Genomic DNA, 26195 nt, shown 5'->3' on the forward strand with positions numbered 1-26195 from the left:
TGGTGTGGTCAATACGCTGGAGGGAAGGGATCCATCCAGAGGGACCTGGGCAGGCTGGAGAGGTGGGCCTGTGCAAACCTCATGGAGTTCAACAAGGCCAAGGGCAAGGTCCTGCCCATGGGTCAGGGCAATCCCAAGCACAAAGACAGGCTGGGTGATGAGTGGGTTGAGAGCAGCCCTGTGGAGAAGGATCCTGGGGGTGTTAGTGGATGGAAAACTGACTGTGAGATGGCAATGTGCACTCGCAGCCCAGAAAGCCACCCGTGTGCTGGGCTGCAGTGAGATAAGTGTGGCCAGCAGGGCGAGGGAGGGGATTCTCCCCCTCTGCTCCGCTCTCCTGAGACCCCCCTGCAGTGCTGGGTCCAGCTCTGGGGGCACCAACATCAGAAGGACATGGACCTGCTCAAGCGGGGCCAGAGGAGGCCACGAAGATGCTCGGGGGGCTGGAGCACCTCCCCTGTGAGGACAGGCTGGGAGAGTTGGGGGGGTTCAGCTGGTGAAAAGAAGGCTCCGTGGAGACTAAGAGTGGCCTCCCAGGACTTAAAGGGGCTATAGGAAAGGGGGGAGGGACTCTTGATAGAGGTATAGGCATAGGACAAGGGGTAACAGTTTTAAACTGAAAGAGGTCAGATTTAGATTAGATCTAAGGCAGAAATTCTTCCCTGTGAGGGTGGGGAGGCCCTGGCACAGGTTGCCCAGAGAAGCTGTGGCTGCCCCCTCCCTGGAAGGGTTCAAGGCCAGGTTGGACAGGGCTTGGAGCAACCTGGGCTAGTGGAAGGTGTCCCTGCCCGTGGCAGGGGGAGTGAAACTGGATGATCTTTAAGGTCTCTCCCAACCCAAACCATTCCATGAGTCTATGATCCTATGATCTTACAGCGAATGAAGAGAAGCATTTTGTAATTACAAAACTGTCTCTTTGTGTGTGAATTTTCTGTAAAAATACATGCTAAAAAAGTTGTGAATTTGTACAAAAAAGGTCAGCACTGGTTTTCTATTTAAATAGAATTACTGACTGGTATGGAGTAATAAAAATTAACTTAGAAAGGTCAGCTACCCCTGGGATACAGGCTCTATTTGAATTGAGCAATATAATTGCAAGACACATAATCTAATGAATGTCTTCCAAAATCAACAGTCATGCTTGCAAAGACAGCAAGGAATATCGCTCAATAGCTATAATGGTGAGGAATTCTTGGCGCAACTGGTGAGAAGAAAAATAATACATCCTATTTACTTTTTTCATTTTGGTCTCCAAGCAATGCTTCGTGTTTTATTTTACCTTTAATCTTCCTTGTATGGATTATTAAAAAAAAACCAAACAATAAACCAAATCTAATACAGCTTTAGATGCACATTACTGACATCTTCTGGCTGAAGTCCTATCTGACTGCCCACTCCAACAGGATTTTCCCTGTCCTCAAGCAATTGGAGGCCCACAATTTTGGAAGAAATAGCTGTGGATTTTATTCCCACCACTTAAGGTTCAAGTGTCCATAGTAGAGAATATTGTGATATTTAGGAAGTTCCTGCTGTAAGACAGTAATTACCTCACATCTATTGTAAATTATAGCATTTTATCTGAAGAATTCTATCCGAAACACAGAAAATATATTAAACACAGAATTTGTGAACAAAAAGAAAACAAACTAATCTATGCAACACTTTACAACAATTATGAATAATTACCCGAGTTCAGTTACCCACAATAAACATAACATCCCAAACCAGCTGGTCAAGGTTAAGACTCTCTACAAAGCAGAATGAACTAGAGGTTATGATCATTAAGAACAAATAAATGATTAATAATTGTAACCTGATGGGTTAATAATTAGCCAGTCATCTCACAGTTTGGGCTGGCTCTTCCCTTTCCATAAATAGCATCCGAATGACCAGGGAGAGCCCTCACTTCCCTGCTAGCATCACCGTCCCAAACTGCATTATAACATCCATAATGGCGTTCAATGGGACCTGGCAGGTCTATGCTCAAGAGAACTATGAAGAGTTTCTGAAAGCTCTTGGTAAGTCTCTAGTTAGTTTTGAAATATTTTGCTCAGATTGCAACACACACTTTGCATGACATCTTTTATTACTGTATTTCTATTTTTTTCTTTTGTTTGTATGACAAACTACGCCCTGCCAGGTAAATATATTACATGTAATTTGGAAATGAAAAGAAGCTGAAAATCGTACAAATTGATGTAGAAAGGTTACAGATAACCCCCAAATCCCTATCTTAATATGAGACGCGTCTCTCATGAAAGAAGAGGTATATCAGAAATCAGCTTGTTTTAATTAACTCATAACTTTATGAATACATGTAATTAGAAACACGTTGCCAATGACGTATACAGATTTCCAATGTGCTATTAGTAGCGCAGGCACTTTCTGCAGCGCTGGTGATTAACATAGGTGATAGCTGTTTAGTAATCTGTAAGGAATAGACTTGATGGTTATGACTTAGTAGGTGCCTACATTAATAAAAATGCACTCAGTTTCTTGACAGTCTTGACAAAACATTCACACCGGGGTTTTTAAGAGTATATAAGAGGTATTCAGTAGAATAAAATTCACTTACAGTTGAAAAGCCTAGTCCAACCGCACGATGCCTGAACCAATCCCTCTGCTGATAAAGACGATATCTCAAATCATGCTAGAGACACCCCGATAAGGTAGTTTGAGGCTACTTGCGCTGTTGCAGCTCTGACTAGACAGATAACCCCCACCTCCAATCTCCCTGGGAAGAGGTGAGGGAAACAAAACAGTACACACATGTTTTTTGTCATGGAGAAATGTCATCACGTGGCAAGCCGTTACTGAAAGACACAATACCTATTCTGACACAAGAGTAACAAATATAATATCAAAATCTATACAAACTAGATGAAATGGAACAATATGCCCGCAGAGAAGTGAGGAATCCAAAACAGGATTTGTCTTTTAACTTGGATATCCCTTTCTATTGTTGGTTCGTATCTTTTGCACCTTTATCGGAGAAAGGAATTTGCTATTTCATATCAACACACTACTTTGTAACAGAAAAAGTCCTTTTTTGCCTTTTTTACAGCATTGCCAGACGACATTATCAGAGTCGCCAAAGATATTAAGCCTGTTGTTGAAATACAACAAAAAGGAAATGACTTTGTAGTGACATCAAAAACACCCAAGCAATCTGTAACTAACTCATTTACGCTTGGAAAAGAGGCTGACATTACTACTATGAATGGCAAAAAGCTAAAGGTAATATATTTCAGAGATGGGTGCATCTCTCTATTCATCCTTGTACTTCAGTTTCTGTGTATGAGCGAAACTTGTTTGTACCATTGCCATTAGCATATCTTTCTTTCACTTCAACAAAGAGAAATGTTTCTTCTAAAACTCCTATTAAAATGCTGTGCTCTCCAGTTTAAATTAGCAGATGTGATTATGAAACATCAGTATAATTTATTTTCCATTTATGTGGTCCTCTACTTATTCTAACTGAATTCCAAAATCTAAAATTTTTTATAACTTTTAAATTTGCTTCAACAGTGCACTGTGAACATGGTAAATGGGAAGCTTGTGTGCAAATCAGAAAAATTCTCTCATGAACAAGAAATTAAAGGAAGTGAAATGGTGGAGGTAAGTGTTAGAAAATCATGGCACATTAAGAAAAATACTGAAGGAAAAAGTGTTCTCTGTTGATTAGCTCTTAGTGTAGGCTCAATACCTTAACCAAATCCTGGGCCCTAAATTACTCCATTACTTGCAGAATTCCTTACGGGTGCTTAAATATGCAGATACAGAATTTTAGTATTTCAAACTAAGCACAGTTAGTGGAAAATACTATTAGTAACCTTTATTATTCCTGTTTCTTATTAAAACCAACTGCCTTAGACAACTCTCCTTTAAATATTGGTCATATATTTAATGCATCCTGCTCAACAAATCTTTTTATTAATTACTACCCTGGGGCCAATTCTAGGCACTGAAGTGTGAAGGGCTTTAGCTGCTGAGCATGTTGCAGAAAGACTCCTTATAAATTCCTCTAGATTACTATAGCAGCGTTTCCACCCTTAGCTTTATCCACAGCATTAAATCTGAAAAGAAAGTAAGGGCTGAGTCAAACCTGAAAATGTAGAATACACTCCTTCCACCTACAATTCTTCAAAGTTCTTTAGTTCTAAATTGTTCAGTACTGGCAAAGAGCTTTTCTCTATAGAGTTAAGCTCATTAGGCTTCTAAGAAGTGTCCACTTGGGTAAAGACTACTACAGGAATGACAGCTAACTACATTAAAATTATATGTTTTGGACATACAATTTCCTAAAATCATTTTGAGTGTCTCAAACTACTTTTCTAACATTAAGTAAGCAAAACACCAGGCAAAAGAACCCATTACTATTTGGGACAGTGGATTTCTATTACAGGAAGCATATCTTTCTGGTAGTATCTATGATACTCTTAAAACAGAGTGATAAAATGTAGTTGATTACGGCATTTATGTTTAGATTTTCTGCCTTCAGGACTGATTCTGTAAAAAAATTTACCTTGGTATGAATGTTATACACATATTTATAGGCAGGTACTGTAAATGTATTTTCTTGTGGAAGATGGATTTATACATGAATTACAGAACCTTCTAACCACTTAGCTATAAACAGATTTCCTAAAGTCTAGATGAAAAACAAGTTACGCTTATTTATATTCTACAGACTATGACTGTCGGTGGAGTAACACTCGTCAGAAGAAGCAAGAGAGTTTAAAGACAGATCACCTTTTTTGTGACATCTTTACATACCTAAAATAAAGTGCAGTTTCCACAGGCGTGATCTTTGTCATCTGAAAAAATAGTACAAAAAATAATTATGATTTCACACACGCCACTTCCCATTATTGTAAGACTGTGTTTTCCCTGAGTATGCTTACAGATTCCTTTTATACTCAAAGTGACAGAAGTCTGCCTCCCAGACAACCAAACCTGGACATTAACTGGAACAATATGATTTATCATAATAATCCTTGGGAGTGGACAAAAGCTGAAAGAACTGCTTCTTGATTTCTTACATACTCAGAGAACATACTCAGCTTCAGTTCCTTTGTCTAACAAAGTTTAGTCTTCTAGTACAATCCTTTCTCTATAATCTAGCCAGCAAAGAACAATTAGACATTTGTTTAGCTGATCTGCACCACGTGTCTGTAACAGGAATAGAAACAGTAATATTTTAAAAGCTATGAAGTATTTAACAGTCATAAACAAAGTAATAATAGGAATGACTGCTCTTAAACTGAAGTACACAAGAGTATAATTAAACAAAAATGAGGCACTATAAGAGCAAAGGGAATGAAACATTCTTCCACTTTGCAACATATTCCCAGTATCTGCTTGTCACAGTTCAAGTTTGTGAAGCCCAAGTAAACCAGACTGTTTATGTTCAGATTATGTGTATCTACTGAAAGGTAAAATGCACAGGACTCATGCCTATAACCATTTCTCTGTTCACTGATGATTAGAACCCAGTATTATAGCAGCAGTCCTATTTCATACTTAGATAAGTCAACGCAGATTTGTTAGAACTGGTCTTGGGTGTAAGACCTCCATGAAAAAAGTTGCTGGGCTGATTATGCCATTTAAAATCCTCATGGGGACATTTTCTTCCAATCAAGAGTGCTGAGTCTACATCCTCCTATGCTAGGAGAAGAAGGGGGAGGTTGTGTTCTAGTTAATAACACTTGCAACATGATATAAGCAATCTGAGAAGTGTATTCTTATTCTGGGATAAGGCCGTCCTCATGGGGAGTTTTACTTGCGTAACCATACAAGTATCATTGTGTCCATTTTGCTTCTCAGGCAGTTCTAATCTTAAATACACTTTTGCAGACTAAATTAAATTCCATGTGAGTTACACATAAATAAGATCAACAGAAGAGAAATCAAGACACTGGTAAAACTCAGGGAGAAGGCTGCTTTAAAGCATTGGTACTGCAAAAAAGCCATATAAGAGCTTGAAACACTTCTGTTTGGAAAGTTGCTGGGTAACTGCTGCTAACTACACAACGAAACACTACAAAACAGAGCACAGTTTTCCAACAGTAAAGTTGCAGAACACTCCCAAGTCTTCAGTGATCAAAATGCTGTATCAGCAAGTTGTAGGATACAAAATATGACACATTTAGGTTTATTTCTAAACTAATGCAGAGATCATTCATTACTCTGAACACCACGCTTTTAAAGCCTGTTACAAAATAACAATTGCTTTGCTACATTATGACATGAAATGGGAATGATGTTAAAGCAAAATGCATATATATTTGTTTGCTTTTAAATGAAACATGAAGGTCTTATTTTGGTTCAATAACTACTCAAATATTCCCAGCTCACTTGACATAATCTGCCTTGGAAACTTGCTTCTTCCCTATTCAACCCCTTATCAAAGTTCAACCTCAATACGTGACAACTAGTACACAAAGGCGGTTTAAGTTATAGATTGTAGGTGCCACACACTAATCCTATATAGAACTTAAACTGATGCTAAACCAATTGGAAAACACAAAAAATTCTTAAAAGAATACTTCACCTTACTTCACAATTGCAGTGATTTATATTTCCAACAACCGTGCCAATCTTCTCAATTACACGGCAATATTCTTCTGCCACAGGACATCTCAGGTTTAGCTGAAACATTCAGTGCAGCTCCTTACATGAAGCAGTCAAAACCTGAAGGATTTTGATCAGATTGTGAACCTTGCCCCATTGCCCAGAGTAATCGATCCCTTCCAGAAGACAAACTCTTACAGGTTTCGATGATAGCACTGGATCCACTCTTTCACAAAACAACAGAATTTTTCTGCGAAGGTCTTAATGAGAGTACTTATAATCTTACTTGGATCTTGTTCAAAACTGTTCATTTCCTATTCGAAAAGCTCTGAAAGGGTATTCCTGGCAGCAAGTATTTCTATCCATCACCAACGGTGTTTCCATTGTTTTTCAGAATGTCTACAGAAGGAATTCTTTCTGCTTTCTGTCACGCACTCCCACCATAATTTCAGTCTCTAATGTGCTTTCTTGGCTTGATTTTCATGTTCTTTTGATGACTTGTGTAAGCAGATCTCTGTATATATTGCACAAGTTAACAAACTCAACCTGCTGCTAGCATACTTAGTACAGAATGTTAACTGTAAATACTAAATGCAGAAAATGTTGTCAGAGACCCCATCTGTTCTCTGCAGAGTCCTGAACACAGACCACTGAGCACACAACCATGATTTTTTTTTTCAGAAGAGCAGCATATACAGTTGACATACACCTCCCGTGTGAGAGATCGAACTTCATCTGTCATTCAAAACCTGTAGAAATGTCAGGCAATTCTGAGTGTGAGATTGTCAGGATATTAGCAACGTCCACCCACCAGTTTTCATTCATATTCTGCCATTAAAAATAGTGAAAATCCACTAGTGACAGACATCAGGACTGCATCAACTCTCTCTCCCATCTGCAGTTCGCCAAAAATTCCTCACACCAGCAAAGATGCAGACACACCGCTTTACTGAACCCTTCATCAAATCACCTGTAACTGTTCAGTCACAGATCTGCCATATATCTGCCAATATTATCTGTTGGTGAGCCACGAGAAAGATCTCTCTACTCGCCTACTTTATCGTCTTTATCACACAAACGGCTTTTAGGGCTGGTCCTTTGCAAACAGCACAGCTCTACAACTGTCTGATGAAAACTCATGGGGCGCAATTATGCTGTTGGTAATGGCACAAAACAGTGATCCCTCGAGCCACGGGAAAAGGCCTCATGCAACGCACCCTACAGCCTGACACCCCAACTCACTGCTGCGTCAGTCTTGTGCTGGCCGACTGCACAGGAGTGAGCCATGGTGCCGAGACGCGACAGCGGGAAACAGGCAGTACCCCCTCCCCTCACAGCGGGGGCCCGGCCGCCATCTTGCCCGCGCGAGGCGCCCAGCTCGCGCGCTTCTCCCTCTTTCGGCGGGAAAGGCGAGCGGGCGCGCGGGCGGCGCAGGACGCATGCGCGGGCACCGCCGGAGGGCGGGGGAACCCTCCCGCTGGGGCGGTGAGTGACGGCGGGCGGGCGTGCTCTGCGCACGCGCACGGTCCCCGCGAGCAGAGCGCGCCTGCGCAGTGAGGGCAGGGCCGGTTTTGGCGCCGGCAGGGTCCATCCCCCCTCCCTTTCCCGGCCGTTTCCCTCCTCGCGCGGAGCTCTCGCCGGAAGCCCCGCTGGAAGTCTCGCGAGAGGCGGCGGGCGGGCGGCGGTGGCGCTGCGTGCAGCTCCGGAGGGTCGCCTCAGCCGCTCGGCTCCCCGCAGCGCCTGGGCCCTGCCGCTCGCTCGCTCCCTTCCCCCGCGACACCCCCCCCCCGCCGCCGCCGCCACCGCCATGTCCCGCTACCTGCGCCCCCCCAACACCTCGCTCTTCGTGCGGAACGTGGCCGACGACACCCGGTGAGTGGGGGCGGGCGCCAACGGGGCGCGGGGGCTGCGCAGGCTTTGGCGGGCTCGCTAGGCCGCGCGGGCGGCTGCCGCCGGAGGGGCGCGGGGGGCCGCCCGGAGCGAGGGGAGGGGAGGGGAGAGGCCGGCCTGCTCCCTTCTGCTTTACCTTTTTCCGTGCCTTGCCTTCCGCGCCCTTCTCCATTTTCCTTTCCCTCCTCGTGATGCTGCTCTATTTCCCTCCTCTCCACGAGGATCGGTTTCAAAACAACGTCTAGAAAGAACAAAGCTGGGCCAGAAGAAAGTGAAACTCTGGCACCCGCGTTTGAGTTTGTCCAGCGGGAGATCGAGGCGGGATTTGCATCCCCGCTTGAGGGGTAGCTGCCTGTGCCCCTTAGCGATGCTCGGCAGCCGCTGGAGTTTTGAATGCTCTTCTGAAATACAGCGATTGTTACTAGAAGGGAGAAAACGGCGCGTTTGCTGTGGGTGTCCCCAAAATTCATGGCGTAGTTGGTCCCGTTAGTATGGTAATTGCTGCCAGTTCAGGTGGAATGTTACTGCATTAATTGTTATGCACCGTGTGCTCTTAGGACGCTCAGTATAGAGTGGGGAAGGGAAACGGAGCTCTTTCTCCATAATAATTGTATTGTAGCAAGGTTCCATAAGGACTAAATATCTGCAGCAACTTAGTGAAATAAGTTTTCATAGGGAATTAAAAATATATATTGCACAGGTGCCTATTTATTGCTTAGATATTTTTAGTAAACTGCTAGATTTCTCCATTTCTGTTTTGCAGTTTATCAGTCAGTCCCTTTTGTGTTTGTTATCAGCTGTGAAACATTTATAGAGCATATTAGCATAGAACGTAGATGTGAGTTGGAGCACTCTTACGTGGTTAAGTATTGTAGAATTTATATGGAAGTCCCAGTAAGGGCTAGCTGGATAAAGTGCAAGCAAGAGTTTTCGAACTTGCTGCCTGGGCAGCTTGCACCAAAGTTCAGCACATAACAGTAGCGTGGGCACGATGGAATGGAATGAACTAAGAACGTTATTGTGATCAAAAGTATAAATAGCTTCAAATTTAAAATTGTAATTTTTTGTGTGTGTGAGTTTTCTATCTTTCCAGTAGTTTATTTTACTGTGAGAACAGTTGAGGACTATTTCTTCCAAACTTTTAAAAAAAATGTCCACCATATTGAGGCTTTCACCATAAGCTTGCGATTAGGCGGTACGTTCTTCTCAGAGGTGGTCTCATTGTGAGATCTTGATGTTGCTTGTCGTAGTTTCCTTCTGCCGTCATTGACTATATGCACTGTAGATTCTTTCCCAACTGATGAGAAAAAGAATAGTAGTAACTCTTTCATACTGTATAAATGTGGCATTACATCAGCCTTTTTCATACAGCTTATTGTCCTTAAATGACACAAAAATACATGTAAAGAAGCTGATGTGATTAAGAAACCTCTCTGTTGAGACGGTAGTTGTTCCAAGTATAGTTACAGATCTGTTGAACGGTTTTGTGCTCGGCTCTCTAAAGCCAACTCTTTGGAAAAGCTATCCTAAGGGCATGAGTGGTTGCTCGCTCAAGTTTTGCTCTATTTGATGTGGTTGTAAGTATTGATTATTCTATGGAAATGAGTTTGTGTGACTGGTTTATTATCGTACTATTTGTTTGGATCTCACAGTTGATGTTTCCCACGTTGCAAAATGATTGTCAAGAGTTATGTGAGGTACTTGAATAATTCTTAGATCCTTTTCACTTTCTGCCAACCTTTGCTAGTACAGCCTCCATTGAACTGACTAATATGTGGCACTTCTCAGTTTACGCTTCTGTTGTAGAGTTATGCTGAACACTGGTTTCAGAATGCCAGGGTATATCTTAAGCATCCCGAGTCTTGAGTTTCAGAAAAGCCGAGCGTGTTGCTTAACAGTGAACTGCTCAAGCACTTTTTTCCCCCAAAATGTTTTGCTACGTTCATCCTCTATCAACTGCTTTCAGAAAGATGGGTGGTCATATTAATTGTAGATTTTTAATTTTTAAAAATAAATATTAATTTGGTGGATGTTCTGTAACACCTTAAATAGTGAAAAAACATATAAGATATTTGTGATATTCTAGGTCTGAAGACTTGCGCCGTGAATTTGGTCGTTATGGGCCTATAGTTGATGTATACGTTCCACTTGACTTCTACACTCGTCGTCCCAGAGGATTTGCTTATGTTCAATATCCTTTCTTCAGATGGCTGATTAGTGAGGGGTGTTGAAGTTTGAAATTCAAGTTTGTGTAAGAGGTAACAAATCTAAATGAAAAAGCGGTTTACTTTTGTGTTGTATCTAATAAGTGTCTTATATTGTGGTGTTTCATTATTTTTGAAGATTAACTTCTCTCAATTGTTCTTTGCCTTTTTGCAAAACGTAAATCAAGTCCAGTAATATAAAAGCTTGCTTATGTCACTGAAATTAATACTATATGATTTAAATGAAAGCTTATCACTGACTCAAAATTGTCTAGCACGTTTTTATTATCACTGGTATGTAAGTAAACTTGTGCTTAGCAAACTGTGGCTGGTATTCATTGTTAATTTAACGAATGGAAACTGGAATCACTTGATCAAAATCAGATTGTATAAAAAATGAGGTGAACTTCTTTCTTTAATATTGTCCCCTAATTTACTGTCCTCTGTTGTTGCCTCAGAATGTAAAGCTGTACAGTAATGGCGACCCCAAAGAGAAAGCATGAAAGAACCTTTAGAGTAGAGTTCAACAATTAAGGCAAGTAGACAAGCCAAAGACCTCTTAAGGATCAGGCTTGAAGAGAAGGGAGAGTTTGGGAAAAGAAAAAATAAAGAAAAGCTGGAAGAAGGACAAGCCATAATGGGAGACAAAGCTTCGCTTTATCTACAAAAGGGGGAAAAGGTTGTTTTTCAAAGTAAAAGATAAAGCCATCTGTCATTTTTGGCCAAGCATCTCATGACAAGTCCTTCTGACAAGCACTTAAAGAGTTAAAGGTCAAGATGAAGTTGAATGGTGGCCAAGATTAAAGGAGTCATACCTGATGTATCCTACAGAATAACAGTTTTTCTTCTGTTTGTCATGTAAGCAGTAATTTGATGAATGATTCTGGTTTAGTCCATTGACAAAACCTGTAATATTTCTCTTGTGAGTGCTGCTGTAACTGTGGTCTTGAATGAAAGTGCATTCGTTCTTGGTTTATCAAGATATATACCTACAACGTGATAGTTGATTTGCTGCATAGATGATGCTGATGATGAACCGAGTTGCTACAAGGAGAAAGGCAATTTGTTCTTTCAGGTCACATAGCTGGAAGAAGGTGTGTGAATTACAATAGTGGTCGATCTCGCGGGTTAAAATTAGTAATGTCTGTGTTACTGAACAGCTGACCTGACTGATAGCTTAGGGGTTTTAGTGTATGCTTTTATCTCAGACTGTTGAAGGTCTGTATACATGTCCATGGCATTACATAACTTTAAGTCAGTTGGTGGAAAAAAAAGGAAAGCTTTATCCCAATTCTAAAATTAATAGACACGTCTTAATTTTTACTGTTGGTGTGCCTAACATAATTTTAGAACTAGGGTTTAATTTTAGTAAAGTCAATGTGTGGAGAGAACTGAATGACCATTAACAAATGTATTTTGAAAAGGATACTGGTTTTTTTTCTTGCATAAGTACAAGTCGGAGAAGAAAAAAGTTAGAGTATCACGTAGCAACTGCTTGATGATGGATAAGTTCGTGGTCATATGAGATTTTAATTTTATTGTAGGAGTTCTCAGATAGCTGGTGGTTAATTAAAAAAAAAATTTACTAGTGTGTACTGCAGTATGACCAAAATAACTTAAAAAAAATCCCCAAACCCCCAAAAATCTGTAAAATTAGAAAATAACTGATTTTTTTTTTTATTTTAAATACCAAATCTGTAAATACTCAAATTCCCAAGTACCTTAACACTCACCACATTTGAAGATGTCCGTGATGCAGAAGATGCTCTCCATAATTTGGATCGAAAGTGGATTTGTGGTCGGCAAATAGAAATCCAGTTTGCACAGGGGGATCGGAAGAGTAAGTGCCTTGCGTGTATTTCATCAGACTATGGTTTTAGCCTTAATGTTTAGTGCCAGGCAACATTGCATGTGTTATTAATTGTGATACATTCCTACTTGTATATAAAGAGTATGTGGATGTTTTCTTTTTATCCCGTAACTATTAATGACTCATTTTAATTAAAAACAGATAACTGAGTACAACAGTCACTTACCACAATCTGATTCTTGCTGCTGGCTGAAAATTCTTGAGCTCTCTGTGCAGCTCTGTGTTTCTGCAAAGAAAGCTTGACTCTTGAGAAGTCTCCCTGTCAAAATGAGTAGCCCACTTTTAACACGTGGCAATGTTTATATTGTGTTGAAGTATATTAATGGTTCTGTGGTGATGTTTCCCAGTGCAGTCCAGTTTCCAGGATTGAGGTAATCATTTTCATTTGGCTTCAGGATAAAAGTAGATTTTGAGGTATCTCAATTCAAGATGGAACAGAAGTCTTATTTTCTGAACAGATAATTGTAAAGAGAACTTAAGTCTTTTAAATCTGTTATTCGTATACATAATATATAGATACAGATATTATCTAAAAATAAAACATGCTGTCAGTAAACCTAACACATACTGGTTGATCTAAACCAGGGCTATGATAGTCATACGCAGCTTGGGAGTAAAAGCGCTTCAAGACCTTCCAGTTAAAGCTATCAAAGAAACAACCCAACAGTCCAGGTTTCCCTCAAATGTTCACAACTCACTTTTATGGAAGTCAGTGGAAATTACATGCTCTGAAGGACAAACTTCTGTGCTGTATATAAACACTGGGATTCTAATAAGTTTCGGAACAAAAATTAACTAAATCTACCTTAGTGGTGTAAATGGCAGCACTTAAAACATAAAAATTGTAGCTGTTTAGTACAGATAATCTTCATTATGGCATGGTATGTTTAAAATACTTTGAGCATGATTTTTGGGTTTGAATGAGAATGGGATTTAGTATAAAGGAAAGATAGCTGTGCTGCTCAGAGAAAATACAACAAGACTAATAAGTTCATTCTTAATTATTTTAATAAGTAAGCTACAGAGTGAATGTGCATTGTTGTACTGGTGGGGGGGTGCTTTTAGACTCAAACCTCTTTGTGTGGCATCTATTGATGTTTCTGCATAAGCTGTCTTTTAATCATTAAAGAAGACTGTGGATCAGGTGTAATGTGTGGTGCTGTGTAGTCAAGAAAATGGATGTTTAATTAATTCCCTGTTAGCTTTCACTGTTTGGGTAAATTCAGGAATGTTAGAATGTTTCAGTCATGGGTTTGGCCTGTCATACCAATTTCCAGGTGGCCAGAAATCACCTTAGCCAGTTCTGTGTTCTGGTTTTATGGAGTGTTAGTCCTTTCTTACTGGCTTTTGGCTGGGTTTGTTTGTTTTGTTTTTTCCCTAGATTTATAATGCCCGCAAGGCTGCATTAATTTTTGTCCAGCAGTTAAAGCAGCAAAAAGCAAACAGCATACAGCAGTGTCTCATTGTCCTTTTCATAAACATCTCTGCTAGAGTAACGAATTAGGCTTTCCGCTAAACACCGAATATATGGATTAGTAATGTCACTAAAGGGAAAGTAGGGCATATTATTTTTATAACTTAAAATGTTAAATATTTCTATTTTTTACAGCACCAAACCAAATGAAAGCCAAGGAAGGGAGAAACCTATACAGTTCTTCCCGTTACGATGACTATGACAGATATAGGCGATCTAGAAGTCGGAGTTACGAAAGGAGACGGTCTAGAAGTCGTTCTTTTGATTACAGCTATAGAAGATCCTATAGTCCCAGAAGGTAAGTGTAGTATGTGTTTGGCTTCAACTGCACAGCAGTCTGTTGGAGGAGAAACACCACATTGACTACTTAGTTGTTAAAATTTTGAATAATCTTTTTCTATTGTGGGAGTAACTTGTGGGAGTTATGTATCTTGCATGCTACATCAGATCAGAAATATTGACTGAAATGATTTTCTGCTTCATTGAAGAATAATTAAAAGCAAATGCACAGCTTGAAAAATACTTTATTAAGCATTTGTATACATACGTAGGTATTTGTCACTGTTTACTTTTTCTGATGTACCTTTTTAGCAGTAGACCTACTGGAAGACCTCGTCGTAGCAGAAGCCATTCGGACAATGATAGGTAAAATACTTTTTACACCTTTTAAATTGAAACTAGATGACTGTATTCCTTTAACTATAGGTTTAAAAAAAAGTTTCTCCTGAAAAAAACGGTAAACAATTTTTGATGTACTAGATGTCTAAGAATAGTGTTTTTACATTCAAATCTCCTCTCTCCCCTTTATTCTGATAGGTTCAAACACCGCAATCGATCTTTTTCAAGATCTAAGTCCAATTCAAGATCACGATCCAAGTCACAGCCCAAGAAAGAAATGAAGGCTAAATCACGGTCTAGGTCTGCATCTCACACCAAATCTAGAGGCACCTCTAAAACAGATTCTAAAACACACTATAAGTCCAGCTCAAGATATGAAAAGGAGTCGAGGAAAAAAGAACCAGCTAGATCCAAATCACAGTCAAGATCACATTCTAGATCTAGGTCAAAATCCAGATCAAGGTCATGGACTAGTCCCAAGTCCAGTGGCCACTAACAGTGTATCCATGTTGGTTTAGGCATGTAAGATTCATTTACACACAGTTCAGTTTACTTAAATTATCAGGAATATGATGTTGCAACAGTGCTAAAAAATATTTTCTTTGTCAGTTTTCCCTGTAGCCGACAATGGTTAAAATTAAAACAGTGTTGAGAAGCCACTGAGAGAGAGAGAGAGAGAGAGAATGTCCACTTGGTTAAATGTCATGGGCAGCTACTGATTTGGTTGTGGTGTCTCTATGTATATTTTTGTAAAGATTTGCATTTTTAATGCTTAGATATTGGTGATGACTTGACTGATCGTAACTTGCAACATTGTCCTATTAAAAATGTCATACCCATAGAGAAATTGGTACCAGTTTGTGCTGAACAGTTAAACCAACCGTTTAACTTGTTCCTTAATGCTAAACTTTGTGATAAAATGGAAAACTGGACAGCTGTAGTGCAACACTGACTGCTGTGAAATGCAGACTGGCAATTTTATGTTTCCGTTGTTCAAAGGCAGGTTTCTGTGTTCTCCGTGCCCACTGACACAAGTAGGTTGGTAAATGGAGCTCTATGGAGAGATATTTTTGAGATTTCTCTTTAACCCTGCCATCTGGAGAGATGGTACTAACATTGCATGTACTACATGGGGAGAGAGTTGGTCTCGGAAACTCATGCAGTGTCGTGACTTGTCAGGATAGAGGCTTCACTGCTTTTGACCTGGCTGCTAGTACTAAATGTGTGAGGGGAAAAAAACACCTTGAAATGGAAGATTAAATTCAGATTTCAGCAAATGGCAGAGCAACTAAATATTAGGTTGTGTGTACATTTTATGCAGTTTTTGTATCTATTCTAAATTTTAGTGAGCAGTTAACCATAAAATTGCTTAGTTTTCCTGCTGTTAGATACAAGTAGATTGTTTCAAGTTGTGTGTGTACAGTATATAAGAACTAAACTTTTATGCCAATGACTCCTGTGGTTAGTTGGTGTATTCATAGGTATAAAACTGTAGCCATCTCTCTTCCTGAGTAACAAAGGCTTGCTTTTACACATCAAAAAGTATTTGGTCAAGCAAGTCTGAATCACTTCTTCCTCAGAATGGATAGTGGTTTGGTTACAAGATTTCATTTTACTTAAGAGCAAATGTTTGAAGTTGGATATGAACAAGAGCTGCATCTCTAGCTATTTAGTTTATCACTAATACAGTATATTTAGTAAATTGAATGTGAAAAATAACAAAACCAGTGTGTAATCTTACCAGTATTTCTCTAGAAGGCAAGATACTTTGTTATGAAAATGGCTTTTGGCATTGTTTTTTCTATTTACCTTCAAAAGCCAGCATCAAACACCTAGTGTTCCTCACTGTCTTATGTAGTAGCATATAAAGACATTGATTTCAAAAAGTTCCTTTTTAGAGAAATGTCTTAGGTTTTGGTTTTAGTGTTTTCAGCAGGGCCTTTAAAGAAACACAGATGGCTTTTAAATATTGGCAGTGGAACGTGCTTAGGAGGTTGATCCTAGAATCTTTGTACATTTGATAGTATTTCTAACTTTTTCTTTACTGTTTGCAGTTAATGTTCATGTTCTGCTATGCAATCATTTATATGCACGTTCCTTTAATTTTGTAGACTTTCCTGGATGTATAGTTTAAAAACAGCAAAAAGTCTATTTAAAACTGTAGCAGTAGCGTGCAGCTCTAGCAGAGGAAAGTTGTGGGATTAAACTTTGTATTTCCTTTCTTATAGAGGCTTCTAAAAAGGTATTTTTATATGTTCTTTTTAACAAATATTGTGTACTACCTTTAAAACATCAATGTTTTGATCAAAATAACTAAAGACCCAGCTTATTTTCTGCTTGCTGTAAATTTAGCAAACATGCTGTAATAAAAAAATGAAGGAAATACTGATCCACTGGAATTATTGTAGCTTTAGAATTTGACTCCAGAGCATGGTTAGGAGTAGAGCTATGCATCCCTTATGGAGTAAAATCCTTACTATGGTATTTCAGTAAAGTCAGGATTTTATCATTTAGTGTCTGAATAAATATTTCACACTTTTAAAGGGGTACTAGACTAAATAAGAATGATAAGCATATGTTTTAGTCTAATATATTGAAATTTCTTTTCCGTTAACTTTCATTATTGCTGGATGGACTGCCCTATGGTTATAATTCAGATATTATTAGCCAGGTTATGAACTAATTAAAATCAACAATTGAAGATTCATATAGAACCAAATTTCTAGTATCACCTTAATGATTTCTATTTGCCATATCAAAAACTACGCCAGTAGTGGTTCTCTAGAAGATGGTAAAACTCTGCTGATGACGTTTAGAAACCAAGCTGCCTCCTGGCACTTGTGGTATTTACAGCTGGTGGTTCTTATGCCACTGAAGGAGAACAACTCTGAAAAGCACTTAATGGCGTTGATAAACCCGCTCTTACACTTTGTAAGCTGAGCTGTGATTATCTTGTAGCTTTCTGCTTCTAACAGCAGAAAAACCCACCCTTTTTCAGCTTTCTTAAATGAACGTAGTTTTCATCACTAAAATCCTACTTCAAAATGGTCCACCTGCCTGTGTCGTGGGAAAGTGTGGTTTTGTTTTTGTCAGCAACCTGTGAGGGATTGCTGTAATTAATGTTCACATTAGACCAGCCCGAATTACAGCTGGATCGGTGGGGAGGAGGGTGGAGAACATCTTTGTGTCCAGGCTGAGGTTCTAATTTGAGACTGCAGAGTAACAGTAACTATACCTGAAGTATTTTGTCAGCATGTCCTTATATTGTGTACCTCAACATTTATGTATAGCACAGTTTAAATTTTTTTTTTTGTTTTGAAAATCCAATTCATTGCAAGTATAATGTAGTATCTGACAGTTCTGATGGTTCTTTCTTTCTCTCCCAGAGGTAGGACTAAACTTTGACTTGACTTGTGTATATGAACAAGCCAGAAAAGCCGAACACAAACCCACGATGTTTCAAGAGTGCATGAATAAAGATGTTGTCCTAGTTCTTGCTCCCATGGAAAAATTGTGAAGAAGCTGTTCTGTGGGCCTTTCAGTTGGGGACGAGTTAGCAGGATGTGGCCAAAAGGGCAGGGAATGTTTACGCATTCATGCAAGTCAAGCCACAGCCCATCTAGATAACATCTCCCTTCCTTGATGCAGGTATCCTAGTCCTGCTCTAAAAAAAGCAGTAGCCTGTCTTGTGCAAGCTACCTGCAGGTTATGCACAGCTGGAATGCAAGAACATACGCAGGCTACAAAAGATCATGTATAGGCATCTTTCTTTTGGAGTCTCAAGAACGGTGGGAATTATGTTTTTCTGTGGTAAACTAGATTTTTGTCATTCCTGCAAAATTTGTAGAATTGAAGTAGTATGTAAAAATTCTGCTGAAAATAATGGCTGTGCTCCAAAATATCTGCAGCGTATTGATTTATCTCAGCAGTAATAGAAGGCTCTATTGGAACTTCTTTTTCACCAAAAGTCCATGCACCCAACTGATAATTAAAAATCTTAAATTTAGTGGTTAAGTAGCTGGGTGTTTAAATTAGGGACTATAATAGACTGGTCTCTGAAAGCTAAATGTTATCCTTTCTATGTCTTTTAAAGATGTTTAAATGTACAGTATAATGGCTTTATTCAAAGTGGAAATTTTCAATTTAAATGTTATTTTGAGCTCTCTTCTTAGAAAGAGCTGCTTTTTTTTTTCTTACTGTTTAGTCTGGGGTAACAGCTTGAAATATGCTCAGAGAAGGGCAATTGGATTGATCTACATCGCAGCACTGCTACTTGATTTTTTGGCAGGGATGTTGCAGATTAACATTTTGAAGTACAAAGGGATAAATTTACACATTTTTAGGACATAATCACCCATTAATAATTGCTGGTTTTCTCCATTTATCTTGTAACTTGCTTAAAAAGTCTGTAGTCCATTGCTATAATATTTGTCTAAAGATGCTCTTACTGATGAGACTATTATAGGAAGGGAAGACTATGTACCCTGTAGTGTGTTTGATCAAAAGATGCTAATGTTTTATTCATACACATCCTTTCTTCTTGAGTTTTGTGTTCCATCTGTGCAAATAACCCTGTGAATTGGGAATAAAATGTACAAGTTTTGACTATAACTTGAGAGCACCTTCTGACTTAATTAATACAGCCGTAGCCTGTTGGAGATTGATCACCAAGCACTGAATACCCGAGTAGACCAGAGTCTAGCCCAGCCCTGAGCCAGTGCCCAGGCCTCAGAGGTAGCAGAGAGTGCGACTGCAACTGTACTTGGCTAAGCTTAAGCTGCATCTACTCAGGACTAGCTCACAACTGTACTCAGCTAAGCTTAAGCTGCATCTACTCAGGACTAGCTCCCAACTGTACTCAGCTAAGCTTAAGCTGCATCTACTCAAGACTAGCTTGTCTTGCTTACAAGTCTAGCTTTCCTGGGCAGAGCCCGGCAGCCCCTTAGCAGGCTTTGGTTTGGTTCTGAGAGTAAGAGTTTGTTTCACAAAGGCTGGGCTGTAGTTAAGCCTCTCTTGCTCTGAAGCCATTTCCAGCTTGTTCTGACACTTGCCTGAGGCAGCACACAGGGCCTGGGCTGCTGATTCTTGCCAAATAAAAGATAATTTTAAAGAGTTCCTTGCCAGTTAAGGATACAAAAGGGGGTACTGAAATACATTAATCGGTATTCTGAAATGTCAGAGCTTTATAGAACTCCTTGAGCAGCCAAAATGATGTAATCCCACTTCTCCATTACCATCTTAAAATAAACAGATGCTTTTAGGGGGTGAAAAGTTTAGTTTTATTTAAATTTTTGTTGCTTCCAATTTGTACATACGCCATTAATAATTGACAATTTGAAGTCGAGTATACACAATTGTAACTGGGATACAGCTCATTCACTGGTTAAAGTTTAAAAACTGCCAATTCCATCACATTTGGAGCAATAGATTTGTAAACATTCAACCAGCTGCCAATGCATTTTGAATGTACAGAAAGACATCTCAAAGAACATTCCACAATCTGCAAAACTCCTTTCAACTTAAAGCACTTTTTTAGTAATTACTGTATTTTGAAATAACCTTGGATTCTGTTGTCACAGTTCAGCTGTTTCTATTAGAGGATCAGCTGAACTGTGACAGTGCTGAACGCCGCTCGCTGGCAACGGCCCCTGTCCCCATTCTGATGTTGACATATTCTAGCAAATACTGGGACAAAATGTAGCATTAATGCGTTTTAGAAACAGAAAATTTACAGTACTTTGGTTTTATCAAGTACCGAAACTCAGCCATTTGCATTTCTTGTGAAACATGATTTGATTTTGAACACCTTTGTTTTTTCATCATCAATACACACCTCTCCTATACATTCAGGACAAGTATCTTAAACTTGAGCAGCTTTTTTTTTTTAGGTTTTTAATTTTATTAAAAAATTCTAAATAAGCCTTTTTTGCACTGAGTTTACTTCAAAAATGAGCTCACAACCAAGTAAAACGTGCATATTCACTGTGTTTAAGTGCAAGGGCACAGCCACAAATTTTTTTTTTTTAAACAAAATATTTTTTTTTAAATCAGGCCATGTATTCAACATGGTCATCTTACATTCAGCAGTTTTGTACTAAAAATACTTCTGTGCAGGAAAGCCCAGCATAAATTTACATATGCTACAAAGTTTTACATTTATTTACATGGCTCTGTCTTCCCTTACAAAATTAAATCATTTTAATACCTGCCACAAGCTACTGTACCTTAAAACAATTATTACAGGGTAACCAATTGAAGACCAGTCTAAGTAACTACTCCACTTTTTTCACAATTTTAAAAACTGATACAAAAACATTTTAGAACTCATCAGTGCAATTGGAATACAAAGGATTTTTTGGAGTTTTTTGGCAGTCGTCTGGCAATGCAACATCATTAGTTGGCACAGTCTGATTTTTGAGATTTCAGTGAAGTATTGCTAGAGCTGGAGAGAGGCAATTACACATTTGCCCGATGTGTTCTTCCGTCCTTTCAGGAACACACACCAATGTTTCCTAGATCTCAGTTTTAAGTCACAGGCTTGAAATGCTTGTCCACCAATTGAAGAGCACCAAATAAAGCTCACAGGTATAAACAAGAGAATTATCTGTGGTTTACCTCATGCCTAGGTGGGGGTCTCCACTGCTCAGGAAATCTGCTCTGCAGAGTTTTTATTTAACTAGCAAATTTTACACAAGTTTGAAAAGCAGCAAGGTACCTGACTAAAGCTTTCAGTGCATTTTTTTTCCAGTTAATGCTGCATTAAGTTAGGTAAAAGCTGGTTTTCTAACACCATACCAAAAGTAGTCACAATTCCAATTTGGGGAGACAGTCCCATTTACTCTTATAATAAATATAATAAATGGTGACTGTTCAGGATTTGATTAGATTGATTATAGAGAAAATACCTATTTCACAGTGAAGCAAACACAGCACACAACTTTTGAGGTAAAACATATGGGGAATGTAAACTTACACCCTCCTCTTCCAAGTGACTACATGCAGCAAGAACATCTAGTTCTGTACACCTGGAGTGAAGAATAAAATTCTCAAATTTGAAACCCTGTAAATTTAAGTAACTTTAAAAATATGAAAAGTTACACATCTCAAGCCTGGACTTTAAGTAATGTTTTAAGCTGAAATGTCATTATTTCTTTATCAGAAGGTTTAAAAGGAACAGGTACCCAGTGGCTTGGTGGCTTAGGAAGAACACTTGGTGAGGGTGGCTCGCTAAATTTTGCTCCAGCATAGTTCTGATTGGTTTGAGGAGTGAAAAACAGGTTGCGATTCGATAAAGTAGGACTCCAATTTTGATTATTGGGGAAATGAACATTGTTCTTTCCCCCTTTTTGCATGGCCTGCCATGCACCAGATGATGAGTTGGATCCATGTCCTCTTTCTTTCTTCATATAGGTCTTCATCTGCGAATTCTGGTCTTTATTCTTCTGTCTGTTTTTAAGTTGTTGATGGTTCTTGGTGGTATTTCTAGACTGGGGAACTGGAATGTTGAATCTTTCTCCACCACCCATCTTCAACTTAAATGTCACCTGTAAAAACAGGGAAAAAGTCAGAGTTTGCATTACTACTTTTTTTAAAAAAAAACAAAGGATTTCAGAGAATTTTTAGATTATAAGCAAGGAGACTGAAATCAATCTAACCAAAATTTATGTCAATGAAAAGCAGTGGTTTTTCTCCTTTACTGAATGCCACTTCAGTAATACCTAAGAACCCAATCCTAAATTTTATTCAGGTTAAAAGAAACAACTTTCTCTTTCAAATTAGAAAAAAAAAAGCTAAAATAATTGAGAGAATTCATAAAGTCAGTTGTGTCTCATATTTGTTAAAGATAACAATATACATTTGGAGCATATTCAGTTCTGATTCCTGAGAACAGTGAGATTACTGACTCTGCGATGGTTTAACAATTCCTGCTGCTGATGGCTGACCAGCACATCGTTACCAATCCAGCGTACCCCCTTATCAGTCACAGCTTTCTCTACCTAGTTATGAAAATGCTGGTCCTCCACGCAGCCCAATCACTAAATACACCACTTTTCTCCTCAACAAAAGGTGTTACTGGAAGAATGTGAAAGGCCTGTTGCTCGCAAAAAAAAAAAAAGTGCCAAATTTAAGATGTTAGTATTTAATCCTGAGGACATTTAAACCAAGCTTGTTACTCCTAAAGATCTGGGCAAAGTTTGCACTTGATAAAGCCACACCCCAGTCTTTCTGCTAAATCCAAGAATTACTCTGATAAACCCAAAGTGAACTGAAAACAACCATTTGTAACAACTTCCAAAGCAGACAGCCAGATACTATCACACAGTACCTGACACCTTAATGCTGACTCTCCTCTAGTACTATTCCTCTCCCACCCCCACTTACCTTTCAGTTGTCTTCTCAGATTCCACACTTTCCAACTCTTGCCCCCTTTCTTGCTTCCAAGCCTGAAAGAGTAGGTGCTGCCTTTTCCTGGACTCCTTCCTTTGGCTAGGAATAGAAGTTTTCATGGGCTGATCTGCTGTATTCAGCCAGGTAGCCGAGCCCAACATCGGATTCTCGGCACAGAAGCTCCAAGGGAGAAGTCCCACTGCATAAATGAGAATGAAGTTTGAATTCAAATTTGGGGGGGGAAAAAAAAGCTGATATAGTTCAGAGAATTCAGTCAGTCGTGTGTCTCATTTGTTAAAAGATTACAATATACTAAACAAAAAACCCAACAAAAAACACAGCAGCATTTATCTTATTCTATTTACGTAAACGTTACCATCACACTTAGCATTTCACAAAGAACAGCATTTTTATCATGCTCTCTCTATATATCTCTGAAGTATTTTATAGGCAAGCAAGAACCTTTTTTTTTTTTAGTAGGGAAAAACGTCACATACAATGGAAAATACTTTGGGATGAACTCTTACGAAACAAGCGCTCCAATGCATCACCCCTGAGCACAAAGAAACCCTCCCCGAAAACTGCCCCTCGAGCACTCACCCACCCAACTCTGGGAGCAGCGCAACAGGGAAGCACCACCCAGGACTTACTGCGCCCAGAAACTGACCCCAAGTGTCCCAACACTTCCCGTAACACCAATGGCACCCCCAAACCCTCCTGCCATTACAACAGAGCTCCGTTTCTAATCTGTCAGCTGTTTTTTTCACCTTCGTTAGCAAAGTAATTCCACAACTCTTAGAGTATTTCCTGTTTAGCCCATGGCTCATCCTCTCCTGAAATCTTTTTTTAGTCTTAAAGCACTCAAATCTGCTCACCACCCCCTAATCAACGTGCCACTCTTCAGTCATCAGCACCCCCAGTCCATCTCTCCCCAAAAGCTCCAGGAAGAGCCCCCCAACCTCGTTTCCAGCTTTCGCCTTGTTGCGACTAAAACTAAGGGCCAAAGTAACGTCCTTAGCACAATCCAAGCTGCTGTTTGCTCCCACCGGAGCGGCCCTCACGGGATCAGCGCTTGCCAGAGCTTCGTCTGTTCGTCTCCAAACTTTCTTCCTTCTTGTCTTACCTACACCCCCCGTCCCTCGTCCCGCCCGACCCCTCGGGGAGCTGGAAACCCCCGTCCCCATTTCCCCAACAATGGAGCAGCCTAGCGAGCACAACATGGCGGCGACAGCGCCCGACCCTTCCCGCACCGCTCCTCCCTTACCGACTTCTGTCCGTCTCGTTCGCCCACAAGCACAGACACACACACACACGGGCCTTTAGGCACCGACCCCGCTGCTCCTCCGCCGTCACTTTCCGACAACCCCCCCCCTCCCGCAAAGCACAGCCCGAACCGCTCCAGCGACTCGCTGCCCCTCTATCTCCCACACAAAATGGCCGCCGCTTCCCTACGCCGTATAACACCCTCACCCTCCTCCCTCCTCCCGTCCCCACCCCGCTACAGCCAATGGGAGCGCGCTGCCCGCTCCCTCGGCCAATGGGAGCCAAGCCCCGCCTGTTGCCGGGAGGGGCCGGGGCAGACTGGCCGCCGCGGGCGGGCGGGGCCGCCGTTTGAATCTCCTCAGCGCAGGGCAGCTCGGGAGCGCGGCCGCCCCGGGGCCGTGGCCCTTTGTCCCGGGGCCGGTCCCTCCTCCGGGCACGGCCCGAGGGTCCCCGGCCTGCGCTCCCCTAACCCCTCCCCGGCCATGCAGCCAGCTTCCCCCACCTCGCTCGGGAATTAGCACGACAAAAGGTGAGGGTAGCCGCGCCAGCTGCCGCTTGGGGCTTCAAAGCGGTAAAATAATTAACAACAACAACAAAAAAAAAAACGGCAAAACGCCCCCCCCTCGGGCTCTGAGAGGGTCCCCGCGAGCGGGGGTTCAACTGAACAGCGAACAAAGAGCGAAATCCAGAGATCCCCCGCAGCTTTCAGATCGCCAAGTGGAGCATATCGAGTTCGTCGAGCCCATACCCCACACCTGCATTTATTTAAATGAAATCATTTTTAACATTTAAATTATTAAAAATAATTTAGAGGAATTTTTAAATACCAAAATGTAGGGAAATGCGTGAAGGGAAAAGCTTCCACAGGTCTAAACTACTGTTGTGGGAAAGGATTCAAAACTGCAGCGCCCCTGGCTCTGGCTGCTGTTTGTGTTTATATTCACAATACTCTTTTATTTTGCCTCAAGGGATCGTTTACACTGAAACCCAAGAGATTTGGCCTTTACCTGTACAGGCTGAATGAAAATTCCATATACACAAGAAACCTGCACACTTGAGAGCTCCTGGCTCCCTCTTCACCACTGAGGGGCCAGGCAAGCACTGAACGCTGTATCAAGGACCGAAAATAAAGAATCTAAAAAGAAAATTAAAAGCAACTATTTCAGTTTAAACACTGGGGCGGGGAAAATACTTAAGAACACATGAACATCTAAAGTTTTTATTTTGAGGTACAGACACACACCTTGAGTTCACTGAGGTACCCTGCATTTTTAGCTACAGAATGGAAAAATTACTCTTTCCTCCTTTATCTGTAAACCATTTAAAACAGAGCTGGTTTCTTACTGACCAGCACCTAGTATTACAGGGTTCTGACCCATCACAGGGTCTTCAGGCACTAACAGGACAAAGACAAGTACTCCAAAGAGAAGCTGCATCTTTAAGAAGTTTGTATTTAATTACGCAGTGTTATTGAAAAAGCCATGATATGTTTTAATATACAAGATGTGTTGACATAACCAAGCCCAGACCTTTGTTCATGTTCTTTATTGTATGTTTGCATAAACCAAGCTGAGATTAATTTGTTTTCCTCCCTTTGCTCTGTATTTCTTGGCACAAATGTTATGGCTAAGATCCTCTTAGTAGCTTTCATTTAGCTAGAAGACAACAGTATCTGCTGTAACCAAACACTTAAGCCTTGAAATTCCTCTAATTATCTCAAACAACTCTCCTATAATGCACATCAGCAGATTTTTGCTTTGGTTCTATCTTTAGTGTGTTTATATCTGCTAAAACTATCATCTCATCTCAGTGTGTAGATGTTTTTAAGTCAGGGCATGTCACTGAGATTTAGAAATAGCATTTTACTGGCTGCAAATGAGCTCTCTTGTCTGGGGAGCAGAACAGCCATGTACTT

At 40.2% G+C, this 26195-nt stretch overlaps 3 protein-coding genes across 10 annotated transcripts; 2 read left to right on the forward strand and 1 right to left on the reverse strand.

Moving 5' to 3' along the window:
- The first annotated feature begins 1896 nt into the window (after positions 1-1896).
- On the forward strand, positions 1897-4802 carry LOC141954573 (fatty acid-binding protein, liver). Its single transcript, XM_074894238.1, has 4 exons — positions 1897-2018; positions 3065-3237; positions 3529-3618; positions 4691-4802. Exons 1-4 carry the CDS (start codon positions 1952-1954, stop codon positions 4739-4741), a joined length of 381 nt encoding a protein of 126 aa, XP_074750339.1. The 5' UTR covers positions 1897-1951; the 3' UTR covers positions 4742-4802.
- Positions 4803-8129: 3327 nt separating this feature from the next.
- On the forward strand, positions 8130-19240 carry SRSF10 (serine and arginine rich splicing factor 10). Of its 8 annotated transcripts, none has more exons than XM_074894673.1 (7): positions 8133-8445; positions 10550-10654; positions 12404-12507; positions 14147-14309; positions 14603-14656; positions 14828-14929; positions 18016-19240. In XM_074894673.1, exons 1-7 carry the CDS (start codon positions 8381-8383, stop codon positions 18032-18034), a joined length of 612 nt encoding a protein of 203 aa, XP_074750774.1. In that variant the 5' UTR covers positions 8133-8380; the 3' UTR covers positions 18035-19240. The 8 variants fall into 8 exon arrangements, with proteins under 8 accessions (XP_074750772.1, XP_074750771.1, XP_074750774.1 ...); XM_074894677.1 differs by lacking the exon at positions 18016-19240 and adding an exon at positions 11126-11761 and having other exon boundaries at positions 8386-8445; positions 10550-10721; positions 12386-12507; positions 14828-17012; XM_074894672.1 differs by lacking the exon at positions 18016-19240 and adding an exon at positions 11126-11525 and having other exon boundaries at positions 8386-8445; positions 10550-10721; positions 12386-12507; positions 14828-17012.
- Positions 19241-19884: 644 nt separating this feature from the next.
- Positions 19885-24454, reverse strand: PNRC2 (proline rich nuclear receptor coactivator 2). Its single transcript, XM_074894679.1, has 3 exons — positions 24282-24454; positions 23012-23216; positions 19885-22173 (listed from the first exon to the last, which is right to left on the reverse strand). Exon 3 carries the CDS (start codon positions 22153-22155, stop codon positions 21733-21735), a length of 423 nt encoding a protein of 140 aa, XP_074750780.1. The 5' UTR covers positions 22156-22173; positions 23012-23216; positions 24282-24454; the 3' UTR covers positions 19885-21732.
- Positions 24455-26195: the final 1741 nt, after the last annotated feature.

The sequence above is a fragment of the Strix uralensis genome, chromosome 25 (genome assembly GCF_047716275.1).
Source record: "Strix uralensis isolate ZFMK-TIS-50842 chromosome 25, bStrUra1, whole genome shotgun sequence".
In the NCBI taxonomy this organism is placed as follows: domain Eukaryota; kingdom Metazoa; phylum Chordata; class Aves; order Strigiformes; family Strigidae; genus Strix; species Strix uralensis.